This window comes from Melanaphis sacchari, unplaced genomic scaffold (genome assembly GCF_002803265.2).
Source record: "Melanaphis sacchari strain LSU unplaced genomic scaffold, SCAv2.0 Contig15_pilon_pilon, whole genome shotgun sequence".
NCBI classification, from domain to species: Eukaryota; Metazoa; Arthropoda; class Insecta; order Hemiptera; family Aphididae; genus Melanaphis; species Melanaphis sacchari.
In genome coordinates this window covers 439,210-454,309 of record NW_020270722.1, presented here as the reverse complement: position 1 = coordinate 454,309, position 15,100 = coordinate 439,210, and the positions used below count along the sequence as shown (strand labels likewise).

Below are 15,100 nucleotides of genomic sequence, written 5' to 3'. Positions count from 1 at the left end.
AGTTTAATTGGAAATATTCTACTCATGCACATTTTTTTTCGTATAACACAAAATAATAGCGATTTTCGTGAAAATCTCCCTTAAATGTTTTTAATTTCCCTACTGAAAATTGCTGTGAACATACAAATATATACTACTATTTAGTTTAAGTAATAATACGTTAGCACAGGTTATTTACTTATTTTGAACCCATTTATTTTATTATCAACTGAATTTTAAAGTGATATTGTTCTAAAATCAATATAGTCATTGCATTACATCCATTTGTTATTTTCTTTGATTAAGATGGTGTCTTCAAATCACGAATTTATAATTTAGTAGATATTATAATTGTCTATAATTATGTGTAAATAGCCCATGATAAACGAGTGGATAATTATAAACATTATAAACGAATATTTGTCTTTGACTTTGGAGAAGAATAGAATGAGTTGAATTTGTAATTGATGACATGATTGTTTTTTATTTTAATGAGCATGCATAAAAACAATAAAAATATTTTAGGGTATAATATCCATAATAACATCACGTAAATGAATACATTAGTAATTGGGAAAAATTATGTAATCATAGATTGGTACCTATATAACTAAGTAGTAAATGTATCTACATACAATCAACCAAAATGAACGAATGCCAAGTATAAATTAGGTACCTATATATTCAGAAACTAAAATATTAACTGTAAACAGGTAAGTACATTACTTTATTTTGAGTATAAAATCACTATATTAATATGTACTTACAGTGTAAATATAGGTAAGTATATCGAGAGAGCTTAATTAAACCAAAAATTTATTCAAATACATTTATATATACATAAAAAAAGCAATAAATTCGATTTATTAAAATGTCGAAGGTCGAAGAATAAATTAACATATTTAGCGTCAAAAAAGACAGACCAAAGATAAAACCAATAAAGAATTAAATTAAAAATAATAATAATAATTTTCTTACCTTTCTCCTATTAGGTAGGTACCTATAGTGACTTATACTGTTTTATTTAATGATTTTTATTACCTATATAAATACCGTATAGCAGAAAGGTTACTTATTTCTTCCTTTTTATACGTTTAAGACTCGTAAGTCGTAAGGTGAAATCGATAGGTAATTAGATAATATTTTAATAGTTAAACAAACGGAATAGATATAATATATTACCTACAATAATTGTTTTAAAAAATAGATGACTCTGCGGAATCAATATAACTCCAAGATTTGTCTACATTGGTGTTATCGGTAAGTCACTATAAACAATGTCCCCTACATGAATATAACATAGTGTAGGTATAGGTATGTATTTTTTAGTTCCTAAATTTTTTGCTTTTATTTTTTTTAATCGACGATTCAGCATTGGTGTGTAGCAGTGTTCAATTACCTACGATTGTAACTGGTGGTGTAGGTGTAGATACTGCACAATACGGATAATATTATTCCGGCGTGGTTTATGCATGTCAAAAGAATGTGACGATTAATCATATTCTTATTCTATTGTTTTGTTAGTATTTCTTACGAGTGTTGACTGTAAATACGTTTTTGCGTGTATTTTCATACTGTAAAGAAACGTGAATTAGCTAATTGTTTATATGTATATTGTATATTGTATAATACCTATCTGTGTATGCATTATGTATGTAGAGTAGTTATAATATATGGGTGATCTTTTCATCTATATGAATATATTCGTTGACAGTTTAAAAAGGTATATTATTATTTATTATACAAGATAATATTATAATGGCGTTAAAATAACATTCGTATAGTTGCATGTCGATTTTCAGTCAATGGTCTTAACAAGAATGATTACTTGAAAATTGAAATGTTATACAAGCTATATATATTTTTACTGATTAATAATATCGGTAAATTATTTATTATTATTTGCTTAAATATTGTAATAGGTAGATGCCAATAAATAATTCAATCGTTGTTTAAAAAATCGAATTTCTCAGATCCAGCATTGATAGATGAAATTATTGTTATTATTGTTAACATTATAAATTATAACACGTCTTATATCTATACGGTTATCGATCTGTTATCACTGTTATCAGTGTTTTCATGAGGAAACAGGAAAATAAATAGTAATTACTAATTACTTGTAATTATTACAGTATAATACAAAGAGTTACGTAAATTATTGTTTTAAATCATTCTTAATGTGCTACAAATCTAAAATACTTTTATTTATATTTTCGTATTTCTTGTTGATAAGATAAAACAATAGTTATTTTCTTCTTAAAAGTAGCAAGTATACAGTAGTATTTGTTGTCTTCAATTGAGTGTGTCATAGATTAACACAATTGTCTGTGAATCTTCGTTTACATTTTGTAAGTTCTTTCTACCATTTTTATTCACCCTAGTGCAGATTTTTTTTTTTTAGAAAAATCATGAGAAAATAATTTTATAAACATGTATTTGCAAAAGATGGTTTAAATTGAGCATAATTATTTCATATACAATTTTATCAATATGAGAATTTGAATGCACTATTGCATGTAAAAAATTGTATTCATTTATGGAAATATTATCAAATTATGGTGAAATCCAGAGTGTATTCTGAAGGTATACCTTTATTTGAGAAATATATTTTGATATTAAATTTTCATAATTAGATAGAAAAAAAATACTTATATAAATATATGTTTTAAAACGAGGGCCATTTCAGATGTAATAATACCGAGTTTATGTAAGTACTTTCACGTCCCCAGCATCACATTTTATAAGACACTCTGAATAAATATTTTTGACAGTGATAAAATAAAATAATTTGATTTCGATATTTTATGGTTAATGTTACCTCATCTTAAAATATAACTGAGCTTTTTGAAAGATTAATCAAGTACTTTAGCTTTTAGGTGATCTTTCAGAAACAAATAGATGTGTAACACTAAATATTTTCTTCGTAAAGTTTTGAATTTTCCCTTTTTTTTTTTATTTATAAATATTGGTATATTATGTAATTAGATATCATGATATAATTGAACAATGAATAACATAAGTTATTATTTTATGAAATTACAATTATCACTAGGGGTGAGGGCAGATGAGTGATGCCTTTTAGACCAGAAAATATTAATTTGAATAGACAAAAATAACATTTTTTTCTTTCCTTGAAAAAAAAAAATAAAATATTTATCAATACTTATGCAACAATTATTTTATTGTAAAATATATATTAATAATATTAATAATAACAAAATTTTAAGTTATAAATGTGCTTAATAAGACTTACATTTTCACGAATAAATTTAAAAATTCAATGTATAACAAACTAGGTAATTAAGTAATTTATTTTACAAATGAGTATTAATAACTTTTAAAAGTATAAATAAATTATCATGAGCCTCCTAGTTTTAATTTAAATATTTAATCAGGTGAATATACAAAATTTAGTTAGACAAGTGGGTGGTATACTAGGTCTCAAGTGGAACTTTTTATTGAATAAATTACTATAATCAATTTAATTAAGTTCGAATTTAATGATAACCCATTGTGCATGAATAAAAAAAATTTCGAGCAAAAAATGTTTAAATTTTAGTAATTATGGTTACAAAACAATTATTTTATTAATAATAATATTGGATTTGTATAAAAATTCCTATTTTTCTTTAATTTTTTTGTTTGTTTTTTCCAATTGTAAAAAAAAGTACTGTCAATTTTTAATTTGGATCAATTATAAGTACAAACTAGATAACATTTTCTATTTAAAACTACCTTAAAGTGTAAATTGAAAAGTATTAAAATACACATAATTTTTTTTTTACAAGAGTTTGAAAATTAAATTTTGACAGCATTTATTAAAGTCATAATAGTTAACAAAGTATTTTGTATTCCAAATTTTTGTAACCAAGACTTGAAAATTTGACATGAGATTCCTTATGATTTGACCTTATTGGAATAAAAAAAAGTCAATAGTTTGTCATTACTTTTACTAATATTTTCTTTACTCAAAATATTTAGATTAAATTTAAGCTATTTATATCAGTATATTAGTATTGATTTATAAATTAATAACAACTAATTATATTACAGTGTAAGACTAAGAATATCTAGTATTTAAAGGTTTAAATACTAGACACTCTATTCAAAGAATTTAATTTTAGGTAAATTTGTATCTTATTTCCAAAAAACTGTACGCTATTTAGGGGTATTTGCTATTAAGATGTATACATTAAAGAAGTGTTCAATGTATATGAAAGTATGAAGTAATATTTTAATAACTATTATAAAATATAGATGGTTTATTTTTCAAAAATTAGTTTAACCTGCCATATAAAAATTAATTTCTTTTATTAATATAAATATATAGTATAAACATAATTTTTCTCTTTTTTACATAATATAATGATTTATAATTGATTTTAAATTTAACACATCCATTGTAGTTACCTACTCAATAACAAAGTATACTTGACATCTGCACTTAATACATAGTATAGAGACTTCTCCAGCTTTTTTATTATTAAAAATAAAATGTTTACGTTTCAGTTAATCAAGACAGATATCTTATTCTTAAATAATGGTTTGTGTACCATGTGTGCTTGTGCCATTGTTGCTCTTCTTATGGGGTATTATCAAGCCTATGTTAAACTGGTTCAGAACACCAGTTGAAAATTCTGAAGACCAAAATAATGCTGGCGATGATCAAGTTTGCTCATTGCTATCATCCTGCCCGTGCATTAATAAAAACAAAAAGTCAACCGAGGATCAAGTAAACAAGACAAACACGAGTGAAACATCACTCAAAGAACCACTTGAAACATCTGATACTGATAAAAAGAATCTTTAAACATACATACTATTACAGTAATTTATTATAAGAATGAATTTTGTTATAATTGTGATTGATTGAATTATTTTGTGGTTTTATTAGTTTAAATAATTATTTTTATTTAAGAGCTGTTGTATGTAATTAATACAATGTTATATTTTATGTTTTAATGTCCTATACTTATTTCTCTACCATAAATAAATGCATGGGCTATTTCAAGTTAGAATCAAAAATCTTATTGAAAATGTTACTTTAGATTACTAGTTTAAATATAATTTGGTATTGTGTATATCAAATTATTTTATCAAGGTTTTATTAACATTTGTCATGTTATTTTACTTATTACTTGTGATAAATAATCATTGTATATCAGTAATTACATTTAAATCAGTTTCATCATTTTCAAATACACATTTGATTACAATTCAATTTTAAAACTTTAAGTTTGTATAAAAATAGGAATCATACCTCTTTATATTTATATTGTTTAGTTGTGTATAAATTATGGGTAAATATAATGGTAACTAACTTAACATTCCTCTCTGCACCAATTAAACATATCCCTAACACTTTATTGTTTAATATAAATGTAATTTGTTTGTTTATAATTATTTTATTTTATCATATACCTTTTACTTTTCTAATAAATAATTATACTTAGACACTCTTCTGATGACATTTTAGTTTTATTTTAATAATAATGTACAATAAATTCATTATTGTATTAATTATTTATTAAGTAACTAAACATAAATATTCTATGATTGTAATAACTTATATATTTGAATTTATTTTATACTATTGTTATCAGTAAGCCATGATTCACTGTGTAATTAATCAAATATCGTTTTTAATATATATTTAAAAACTGTATTATTAATATATACCTATAATATGAAAATAAATTAATACAAATATTTATGTAGTTGGTATATGATTTTAACTGATTGAAAGGTATTGTTTTGTTAGCTACTTAATAAATAATAAAAAAATATTAAGTGTATTTTATATTTTTTATTTTTATTATCAGATTTTTCTGTTATACATACAATTGATTTTTTATTCATCATAAATTCATAACCCTGAACTATAATAACAGAATAAATCATTTTCCTGACAATGCAGGTTATGTTTTGTCACTGAGTTACATTTATTTACTTTACTGCAATCTATACTGTAAATTGTAGTGTTTTATCTGTCTTATTTTTGGTAGATATTGAATGTTGCATTCATGAAAAAATCATTTTATAATCAAAATGCTTAAGATCTGCTATAAACCACTTTGTTTACCAGTACCAATAACATCAAAATACATTTTATTTAACTTTTCAATTATTTTATAAAATAATTCTTAAATCATATTAGTGTTGCAAACATAATTATAAAAAATTAGAAATTATCAATATTATTTGTTACACCTAGCATGAAATTTAATAACAATTTATTAAATTGTTTTAATAATTTATTATTTTCAGTTAAAATTTAAATATTATTTGGTAATACCTATAACTACTACCATTTACTCATTTTTTTTTTTTTTTTGTCAAAATATTAATCATAGTACAATTTGTTAGGTACATAGTTTTGTTAAAATAAATTACTGTAAGCTTTTCTCCACTTGTCATAAGAGTTTTTTAAAAAATAATCGTAATACAATATATATTATTTAGGGCGTTAATTAAGCTGTATTATTTTTTTAATGGATAATATGTTTTTTTTTTATAAAAATCTGCCCCGTTTCATAAATTTAACTTAATCTAACATAGTAATAGATATTATTTTTTATTTCGTAAATACCAGTAAGAAGATGTTTTGAGAAAAGTGATTGATATAGGCAAAGGCAATCATTTATAAACTATTTTACTTGGACAAAGAATTTGATTAAAAAATTATTGAAATGGATTTTAAATTTCTGGTTTTCTAAATCAATAAAAATTTTGTAATACTTATTTTGAACAATTGAAGATTTTATAATGTTTTGAAGTTAGCATTTTAAATTATAAGGTTTTCTCTATACTTTTTAAAAATAATTTATCAATCTAAAAGAATGGTGTTATAAATTATAGTTAAATATAAAATATTTAGGTATGTATAAATAACAATTAACATTTTTATTTTTTATCATACATAACAATAAATATGTAGTAAATTCTAATAGTAAGAAAAAAATTACCTACAATGTTATTAAATCAATAAATATATAATTTTTTATAAGAGTTATAAAAACAACCTGTCTGAAATATGATTAATAATATATTAATACCTATTACCTAGTTCTAGTTGGCAAATTTCTAAGTTATTTTATATGAAAGCCTATTTCATTTTAAATATTTAAATAAACAATATAATAATAATATACCTATACATTTATAATAAATAATAATTATTAAAAATCAACTAAAGATGATAAATATAATATACCAAATAAAATTTTTTGATTTGTTAAGTTATTATAAAAACTGTACTATACTGTGAATAAAAAATAAATATATATATTATTCATAGTAACTTTTATAATTCTGGTATCTAAAGTTTTTTTTACGTCATCTAATAACCATGTGTGACATACCTCCAAAACACAATTAAAGTATAGATGTTTTAACATTGAAGTTGTTCATAACTACTACTTACCATACAACAAGTAATACATTTTTTTTTTAATTTGTATTAATTTAATTCCAATATTAAAAATTTACTGATTTCATTACTTCAACCTTAATGATATTATACCTGACTTGAGTTTACTATCATATTTGGCAGAATAATATAACACATTTTGATACAATTATAATTTTCATATAGCTGGAATGAAAAATGTAATGAACATAGTGAAGGAAAAACAAAACTTCTTAAACATTTAATCACTGTTTTTCAGCATACGTTAATTTTAAGTTATTACTTTCTTATCACTAGATTGGAGTTTATTTCAAATACCTACTATTATATGTTTTAAGATACTCCAATTTAAAAATTAATATCAAATACTTCATTTAATGTTTAATTTATCTGTTCAAATCATAGAACTGTATGAACATTTTTAGGAAATAACGAATACAAATTTGTTAACTGTAATTTCAAGTTTCCATTTTTTTCTTTTTTATGCTGTCACTATTATAGAAATCAACAAAAGTACAAACTAGCATAATAAAATAGTTCATAGTAGAAAAAGAAATCGAACAGTGAAAAATACAAATGTTCTAGATATAGCAAAATTTAAAGTAAGAAAAATATCTACTATTTAGTATTTAATAGTTTAGTACAAATTACAGAATTATAGATTTTCAGAATATGATATATTAAGTGGTGTAATCATGGAAATAATTAATGAAAATAATAATATAATTGTATTATCAGGACTACAATTAATGAAATATTGTTGTGATATGCGTACCGCATTAATTGATAAATTTTGCAATGCTGCATTACAATTTTACTGTATGGAACAGTGGCCAATTTACAATCCAAAAACATAAAAAGTCTTCATAACACTTAAGTCAATAAAAAGATGGGGATGTCGCTTACCTTATTTCCCACCGACTAAACGCGATTACAATAATTTGATTACAGACTACAGCCTTGTTTAACATAACCGTGGTTGTGTTCATACTTATTTATTTATCTTTTGGCGATTGAATTGATAACATGACTGATATCATTGTAAACCATAACAGCGTTTCTTCACTTTCATCTATTCATTTATTTTCTCTGGTATTTACACGTTAATTTCCTTGTCGCTCAGAAGCTTTTGTGCTGTAGTAAAAACTATCCTTTCTATCTGTTACGTAGTGCTCAGAGTGAGTGTTTTGTGAAAATAGTAAATAGGAATGCCGTATCAATATTATGTCAATTTAATATCAAAAGAATATTGAGTTTGTGTAGATGTGTAGTGTATCCAAAATCTACATAACAGACCACATTTTTAGTATTTACACTATTCCATTAGTTGAAATTGAGCTTCTTAAATTATGTTAAAATAAATATTTCAGGATTTTCGACATAATTTTTTTACTTTTCTACGTTGTTTTGAATTTTCTCAGAATGGTTAAGTTGAAATCTGTTGGCTTGTATAGATATTAATTGCATACTTAGTTTTTATAAGGAAACTGAAAAATAACCAGTTGGTTTATTAAAATTACTATGGAAACTAAAAGCACTGAGTCTATAGATAAATCAGGTAAGCACTTATATTTATAATTTTGTATTTTAATAGTTGGTATGTATTAATTAATTTAAATGTTTAAATTTTGTAGATCAAGATGATGCATTCATTGAAAATGGTATGCCTAAAAAAGTTGATAAAAATAATATGAAAGGTAAAAAACGTAGAAAATGTTTACGTGACAAAACAGCTCCAAGACCTCCACATTCTGGTAATTATATATTAATTATTATAATTTTTTTAGTTAATGATTATTTGTTTATTATTTGTCTATATATACAGGATACATACGATTTTTAAATGATAGACGTGAACAATTTCGTTCTGAAAATCCTAATTTACCATTTGCTGAAATAACCAAAGTATTAGCTGCTGAATGGAATCAATTGCCGGCAGATAAAAAACAAGTAATTATATTATAATATGTGTTTTAAAGCATTGTCATGTTATTCATCAATAAAAACAGAAATAAGTATTTAGAAAACTATTAACTAATTATCTATTAGAAAAAAAATGTAAATTATTCTTTTATAGATATTTTGTATTTTAATTTTTTTTAGCATTATCTCTCAGCAGCTGAACAAGAACGAGTTAAATATGTTGAAGAATTAGCCGCTTATAAAAAGACTGATGCATATAGAAATTTTATTCAACGCAAAATGAAAAAAAAAAAAGTTAACACCGAGATCCAAGAAGTTAGTTGATATATTAATTTATTTTATTTTTCACAACAATTTTATGCATTAAAATGAATATAATATTTATAGAATATCATATAATTATTTGTGAAACTTTTTATTTGTTTTAAATAATAAAGTTTAAAAGGTTTTATTATTTTTTTCACATTAGTGCTTTGAATAAAGGTAGTTGTATGAAAAATATATATTAGACTTATTAAAAAAAATGATGTTATGATTTTATGTAATTATTACTTCATTATTAACAATTATTAAATTATTAACTATCTATGTATTTATTTTATTTAGGATCAAGAATTAAAAAAAGAAAAACCATCTGGTGATATAAAATTAAAAAAGGTTTTATTATTTTTTTATTAGTGATTTAAATAAAAATAGTTGCATGATATACATATAATAATAGATTAATAGTTTGTTCCATCTATTTCATTTATTTATACTTTTACAATATCTTACATGCGTACTCAATTGTGTATTATTTGTCAAGAGTTAAAATTAACGGTGTCTTTTTTTTTTGCGATAATGTAGATAAAAATAACATTAATTAACATTTATTATATTGAATTTGGGTTATTTATTTACGGGTGATATTAGTATAATATTATAATTTTCATGTCACCAGTAAACACTAGTGCAGTTAGATAGAAAATACTATAAGATTTTATAAAATAATAAATTCAATATTAATAATTATTAACTATTTATGTATTTATTCTATTTAGGATCAAGAATTAAAAAAAGAAAAACCATCTGGTGATACCAAATTAAAAAAGGTTATTTATTCTATTGTAACTTTGATAATAGATTGTTGCATGAAAAATATATACTACAGTTTAAGATATTATAAAACTACAAAATCATTATTAATAATTATTTATAATTATATATATGTATTTTTAGGATCAAGAATTAATAAAAGTAAAACCATCCAATGATAATAATACTGTACTAGAAATACCCATATTTTCTGACGAATTTTTAAACTTCAATAAAGGTTAGTATTTGTAAAATTTTATTTATTATTGTTTATTTATCATTATTATTTTTGATTTTCTAGGTAGAGACACTGAACTAAGGTACCTTCGCAAAAAAGTAACAGATCAAGAACAAGAAGTATCTGTTTTAGATAAACATATTGAAAATATGCATAATGGTATTGACAAATTAATGGCTAATACTGAAAATTTTAAAGCTGGATGTTCAAAGTATGAGCAGTATTTAATTAAACTACGACCTTTACTTCTAGATGCATTAGCTGACATTTCATTCCCAGGTAAATATTTAAATTGATAAAACAAAAATATTTTTTTACTAATATTTTAATATTTATCTAATAAATATTAAAAATTTGATATGCAAAACCTTTGAATGATCGGAGAATAACAACTTGAATCCAAATTATTTTAGTTAGCCTTGTTACTTTTGTATAATTAATAGTGAAAAATTGTCATAGGATAGGCTGTGAAAAGTTTAACTGCCTGTAGCATAATATTTCCACAGTTTTGTATTTTTATCAGCGTCTTAAATTTATAATTTATTTATTTGACCTCCCCTATAACAGCTGTGGAACAAATAAATATTGTTGGAAATACTTTAATTATAATTTAATTTTTTTTGTACCCTTGGTAAAATAACGTTTTAAAAATCACTAATTTAACAGTTATTTAATAATTTATAATGATAAATATTATGCACAATATCTAAAAATAAAAAATTGTATCTAAAGTCTTTTGATTAATCTTGTTACTTGTATAAAATGAATATTAAATTGGAAGTTGTTTGACAACTCAAAGTTTCTAGCACATAGTGTAACATTTTATTTTATTTTATTATTTTAATTATTTAGTAAGTTAAATTTATAATAGTTAAATTTTTTTCTTTAGAGAACATTGAGCCACCTACCAATGAAACTATTGACACATTTATGATTAATTTAGCCACACTTCTAACAAATGGTACTGATACGGGTACTGATCTTTCTTGGATTGAAAATGTAAAAAAAGCTATTTCTAAGTTGGATTTTTCACAATGTTAAAATAAATTATATTTTTTTGTATCAAACTCTGTCATAAATTATCTGATCATGTTTTTTGTTCTTTGTATTATTTAATATTTTCATGTGATATAGTTTTTATTTCAAACAACAAAAATTCATTCATTTAAAAATATATGTAGTTGTAAATTGATTAGAAATTAACATTTATAATGAATTTATACGAATATTCACAAATGTACACCAATATTATAAATAATTGTATAAGTTAATTTTAAGCACAAGTATGCTCAGGAAGTTTGTGTATATGTGGTAGAAAAAGATGTTTCTTTACGAAATACTAAGCATAAAATATAAACTATAAAATATTGATAACAAAAATGAAATTAAATAGTTATAAATATTTAAAATAATATAGAAGATAATAATAAGATATAACTATGTAGTACTTATATTTATATATATACGATATACCTATTTTTGTAATGTATTATTTATATTAAAATATTTAACATTAATGTACATCATTGTTATTATTAGGGTTTGGATTTCTATGCATTGGCATATTTTTTCTTTTAGTCCTTGTACATTAGTTAACAGTTATATCCACAGTTTCTCTAATATTAAATTGAATAAACAATTTTTTTCAAAACACATATAGTATATTTAGAGTTGTTGAATATTTATAGATTGATGTGGTCATTATATTGACTATAACATATAATTTTTTTCTTTTTATGTTTTTTATTTATCTTCAAGTAAAATCAACTATTACAAACATTTTAGAGAATATTATTTTTAAGGGTATGACATAATGATTTATCTAAATATTATCTCAAAATTATTTAATATTCATTACAATTTGAATGAAAAACTTATTGATTTTCATTTTTAAACCGTGCATAAAGTAAAATTATTATAAAATATAAAACCAAAATGACAAATCCTCAAAAATCACAAAAAACAAATATTGCACTGTAAGTAACCTTTTAATAAGCTTGTAGATTATAATTGATCAAATTGCTTTTTTAATTTAAATTAATGAAAATAAATAAAAAATATATTTTAATTGGGTAGTCAATACAAATTAAAGGTAAAATAATTATAATATTTTCAGTTTAAAATTAAAGTATTTATGTTATTGAATATTTGGTGTATAGAAATTAAAATTAATTGGACTTTTATCAGAGTTATCTGATATAGAATTTGTTGATTATCTGAATCTATTAAATTATCTAATAAATACTAGTGAAGTATTAAATTTACTATCAATAGATTTGACCTTCAAAAATGATTAATTATTAAAAGTAGGTACTAGATAAGTACCCTGTTATAATACATAAATTGATTAACTTAAATAAACAACATTTTTCTACCATTTTATGCTTAAATATAATCATCTAAGTGTGTCCTAAACAGTTTTTTAGGAGATTTTCTTAAAAATTTTTTCAATTATCATTTATGCATCTAAAATGTCCTTAATGTTTGCATAGTTCATATTATACATTATTCTATGTTCTAAAATGTGCATTATATAGTGTTGAGTTGATATAAATGATAATATGCATAATTTATACAATAATATTATATAGTTCACTTATATATCTATAACACTTATAAAATACCGAATTTATTAATATAAAAATCTGATACTTACAGTTTAAATACCTAATTAGATGTTTAAAAAATAATATTAATGTTTAAAAGTATCTATTTATAATAAAATATTTACTTGAATTATTCTACCTTATTTTTTTTAAATATATATTATTCTATATTTTATAACATCTTTAGGTACTAAGAATACTATAGTAGGTAGTTAACAATTTTAGTATAAAGTAAAAGTTAGGTTCTTATTTGATAATAACCAATACTAATGCTAATTTTAATTAATTTATGAATTAAGTAGGTACTAGTTATCTACATATATTTACCTATATTACTAATAAATCTAATAGTTACCGATAGTAGATTCTTTAGAAAACCCATTACAATTATTTGTAATGACAATAGAAGCATTTAAAATAATTATTTTCATTTATTGTTTCAAAATATCCATGTAAACGAAGTAAAATAACGGACAGAAATATTATATGAATGTATACTCAGGAAGTCAGAAATGTATTGTTTATTGGTAAAAATGTCTAGTGTGGATGCCATTTTTTCTGTATTAATTTAATCCAATAATTTTCCCTCACTGCTCAAAAGTTGGCTGGGATTTCAGAATGTGTATAACTAAATTATCGGATTTAGAATTAAATATCCATTACTAAAAATGACTAAAATACCTAAAACCAATTTCATTTAAATCTATACCTAGTTACTGGCGTATTTAAATGTTGACTCCAATTGTTGGTAGGGGTATAATGTTAAAGAATTTTGAATTATTAGCGTTCTTATGACTCTTATTATTAAAGTAATTTATTTCATTTTTGTAATTCAGTAAGTTGTATTAATTTTTTGACGAAAACATTGCATTTAAAAATGTCATGGTGTGTATAAAATATAAGAATGTACGATAAAAGTTTCATGCAAGTATTCAAGGATAATTTTTTTAAGTTACAATAAAATAACTTAAATATATAATTTTTCCATCAAATTCGAAGAAAAACTAAATATATGTCTATAGAAAATACATATATAGTTCAATGATCAAACTTTAAAATGTATTCAAATTTCAAATGTATAACTAATAGAAGGACCCATAATAACATCATTAATACAATTATTTGTCATAGATGTCGAATTGTCGTTCAACCATTTTTTAAATTGTGCGTTCAACCTTGTACAGTTGTAACTATTGTGAATTTATGTACGTCTAGGGAATTCAATTTTTTTTGGAAATTATACAACGTTATATACTTAATTAAATAATTGGTAAATATTTTAAATTTCTGTGTGGGAAGTGTAGTAACATAGCTGTTAAGTGTTGAATACATACATAGGTCTATGTTACTACACTTACTTATATAGTAGTCACTTGAATGGTATCATCAAACTGTACTCCGTAATAAATCATAATAAATTTCACTCCACTTCTGCAACAGTTTATAAATTTTAATATACATATACCTCATATCATGTACTATATACAAGTATATAGTATTGTATACCTGTACACAATAATAATATACATTTTAATATAATAGTAATTATCATAGAACATTATAATATATAACGAAGTAATATCGTTAGAATCGTCTCAATCACATGTCAGAGACTTGTTTACACAATGCGTTTAGATACATTATACATAGGACTGGTAGGTAAGTTTATATATATATATTGTATACAGACTATACTTAGGTGCCCGAGTATATACTACATATAATATATATATATATATATTAGATAGGTACTCGGGACAATTAGATGATGTGTATAGTAGTAATAATAAAGAAATACACACACAACATATATATATATATATACGTATACATTATACACACACACACACACACACACACACACACACA

The 15,100-nt window shown here is 22.5% G+C and overlaps 2 protein-coding genes across 5 annotated transcripts; both read left to right on the top strand.

Annotated features, from left to right (window-relative positions):
* Positions 1 to 1,203: 1,203 nt before the first annotated feature.
* LOC112592190 (UPF0729 protein CG18508) lies at positions 1,204 to 4,877 on the top strand. Of its 3 annotated transcripts, none has more exons than XM_025336198.1 (2): positions 1,204 to 1,239; positions 4,492 to 4,877. In XM_025336198.1, exon 2 carries the CDS (start codon positions 4,523 to 4,525, stop codon positions 4,790 to 4,792), a length of 270 nt encoding a protein of 89 aa, XP_025191983.1. In that variant the 5' UTR covers positions 1,204 to 1,239; positions 4,492 to 4,522; the 3' UTR covers positions 4,793 to 4,877. The 3 variants fall into 3 exon arrangements, with proteins under 3 accessions (XP_025191983.1, XP_025191982.1, XP_025191984.1); XM_025336197.1 differs by lacking the exon at positions 1,204 to 1,239 and adding an exon at positions 2,162 to 2,330; XM_025336199.1 differs by lacking the exon at positions 1,204 to 1,239 and adding an exon at positions 2,547 to 2,565.
* Positions 4,878 to 8,430: 3,553 nt separating this feature from the next.
* Positions 8,431 to 12,031, top strand: LOC112592185 (high mobility group protein 20A-like). 2 transcript variants are annotated; one of them, XM_025336190.1, is made up of 9 exons: positions 8,431 to 8,948; positions 9,025 to 9,144; positions 9,216 to 9,340; positions 9,494 to 9,628; positions 9,920 to 9,970; positions 10,354 to 10,404; positions 10,532 to 10,625; positions 10,689 to 10,904; positions 11,515 to 12,031. In XM_025336190.1, the coding sequence occupies exons 1-9, from the start codon at positions 8,912 to 8,914 to the stop codon at positions 11,664 to 11,666; spliced, it is 981 nt and encodes a 326-aa protein (XP_025191975.1). In that variant the 5' UTR covers positions 8,431 to 8,911; the 3' UTR covers positions 11,667 to 12,031. The 2 variants fall into 2 exon arrangements, with proteins under 2 accessions (XP_025191975.1, XP_025191976.1); XM_025336191.1 differs by lacking the exons at positions 9,920 to 9,970; positions 10,354 to 10,404 and having other exon boundaries at positions 11,515 to 12,030.
* The last annotated feature ends 3,069 nt before the right edge of the window (positions 12,032 to 15,100 follow it).

Bases quoted from the DNA above. Each gene is read 5' to 3' on its own strand.
- LOC112592190 (XM_025336198.1), top strand. From the start codon at position 4,523: ATGGTTTGTGTACCATGTGTGCTTGTGCCATTGTTGCTCTTCTTATGG.
- LOC112592185 (XM_025336190.1), top strand. From the start codon at position 8,912: ATGGAAACTAAAAGCACTGAGTCTATAGATAAATCAG. The intron at 8,949-9,024 runs GTAAGCACTTAT...TAAATTTTGTAG, and splicing joins TGAGTCTATAGATAAATCAG to ATCAAGATGATGCATTCATT. The intron at 10,905-11,514 runs GTAAATATTTAA...TTTTTTCTTTAG, and splicing joins AGCTGACATTTCATTCCCAG to AGAACATTGAGCCACCTACC.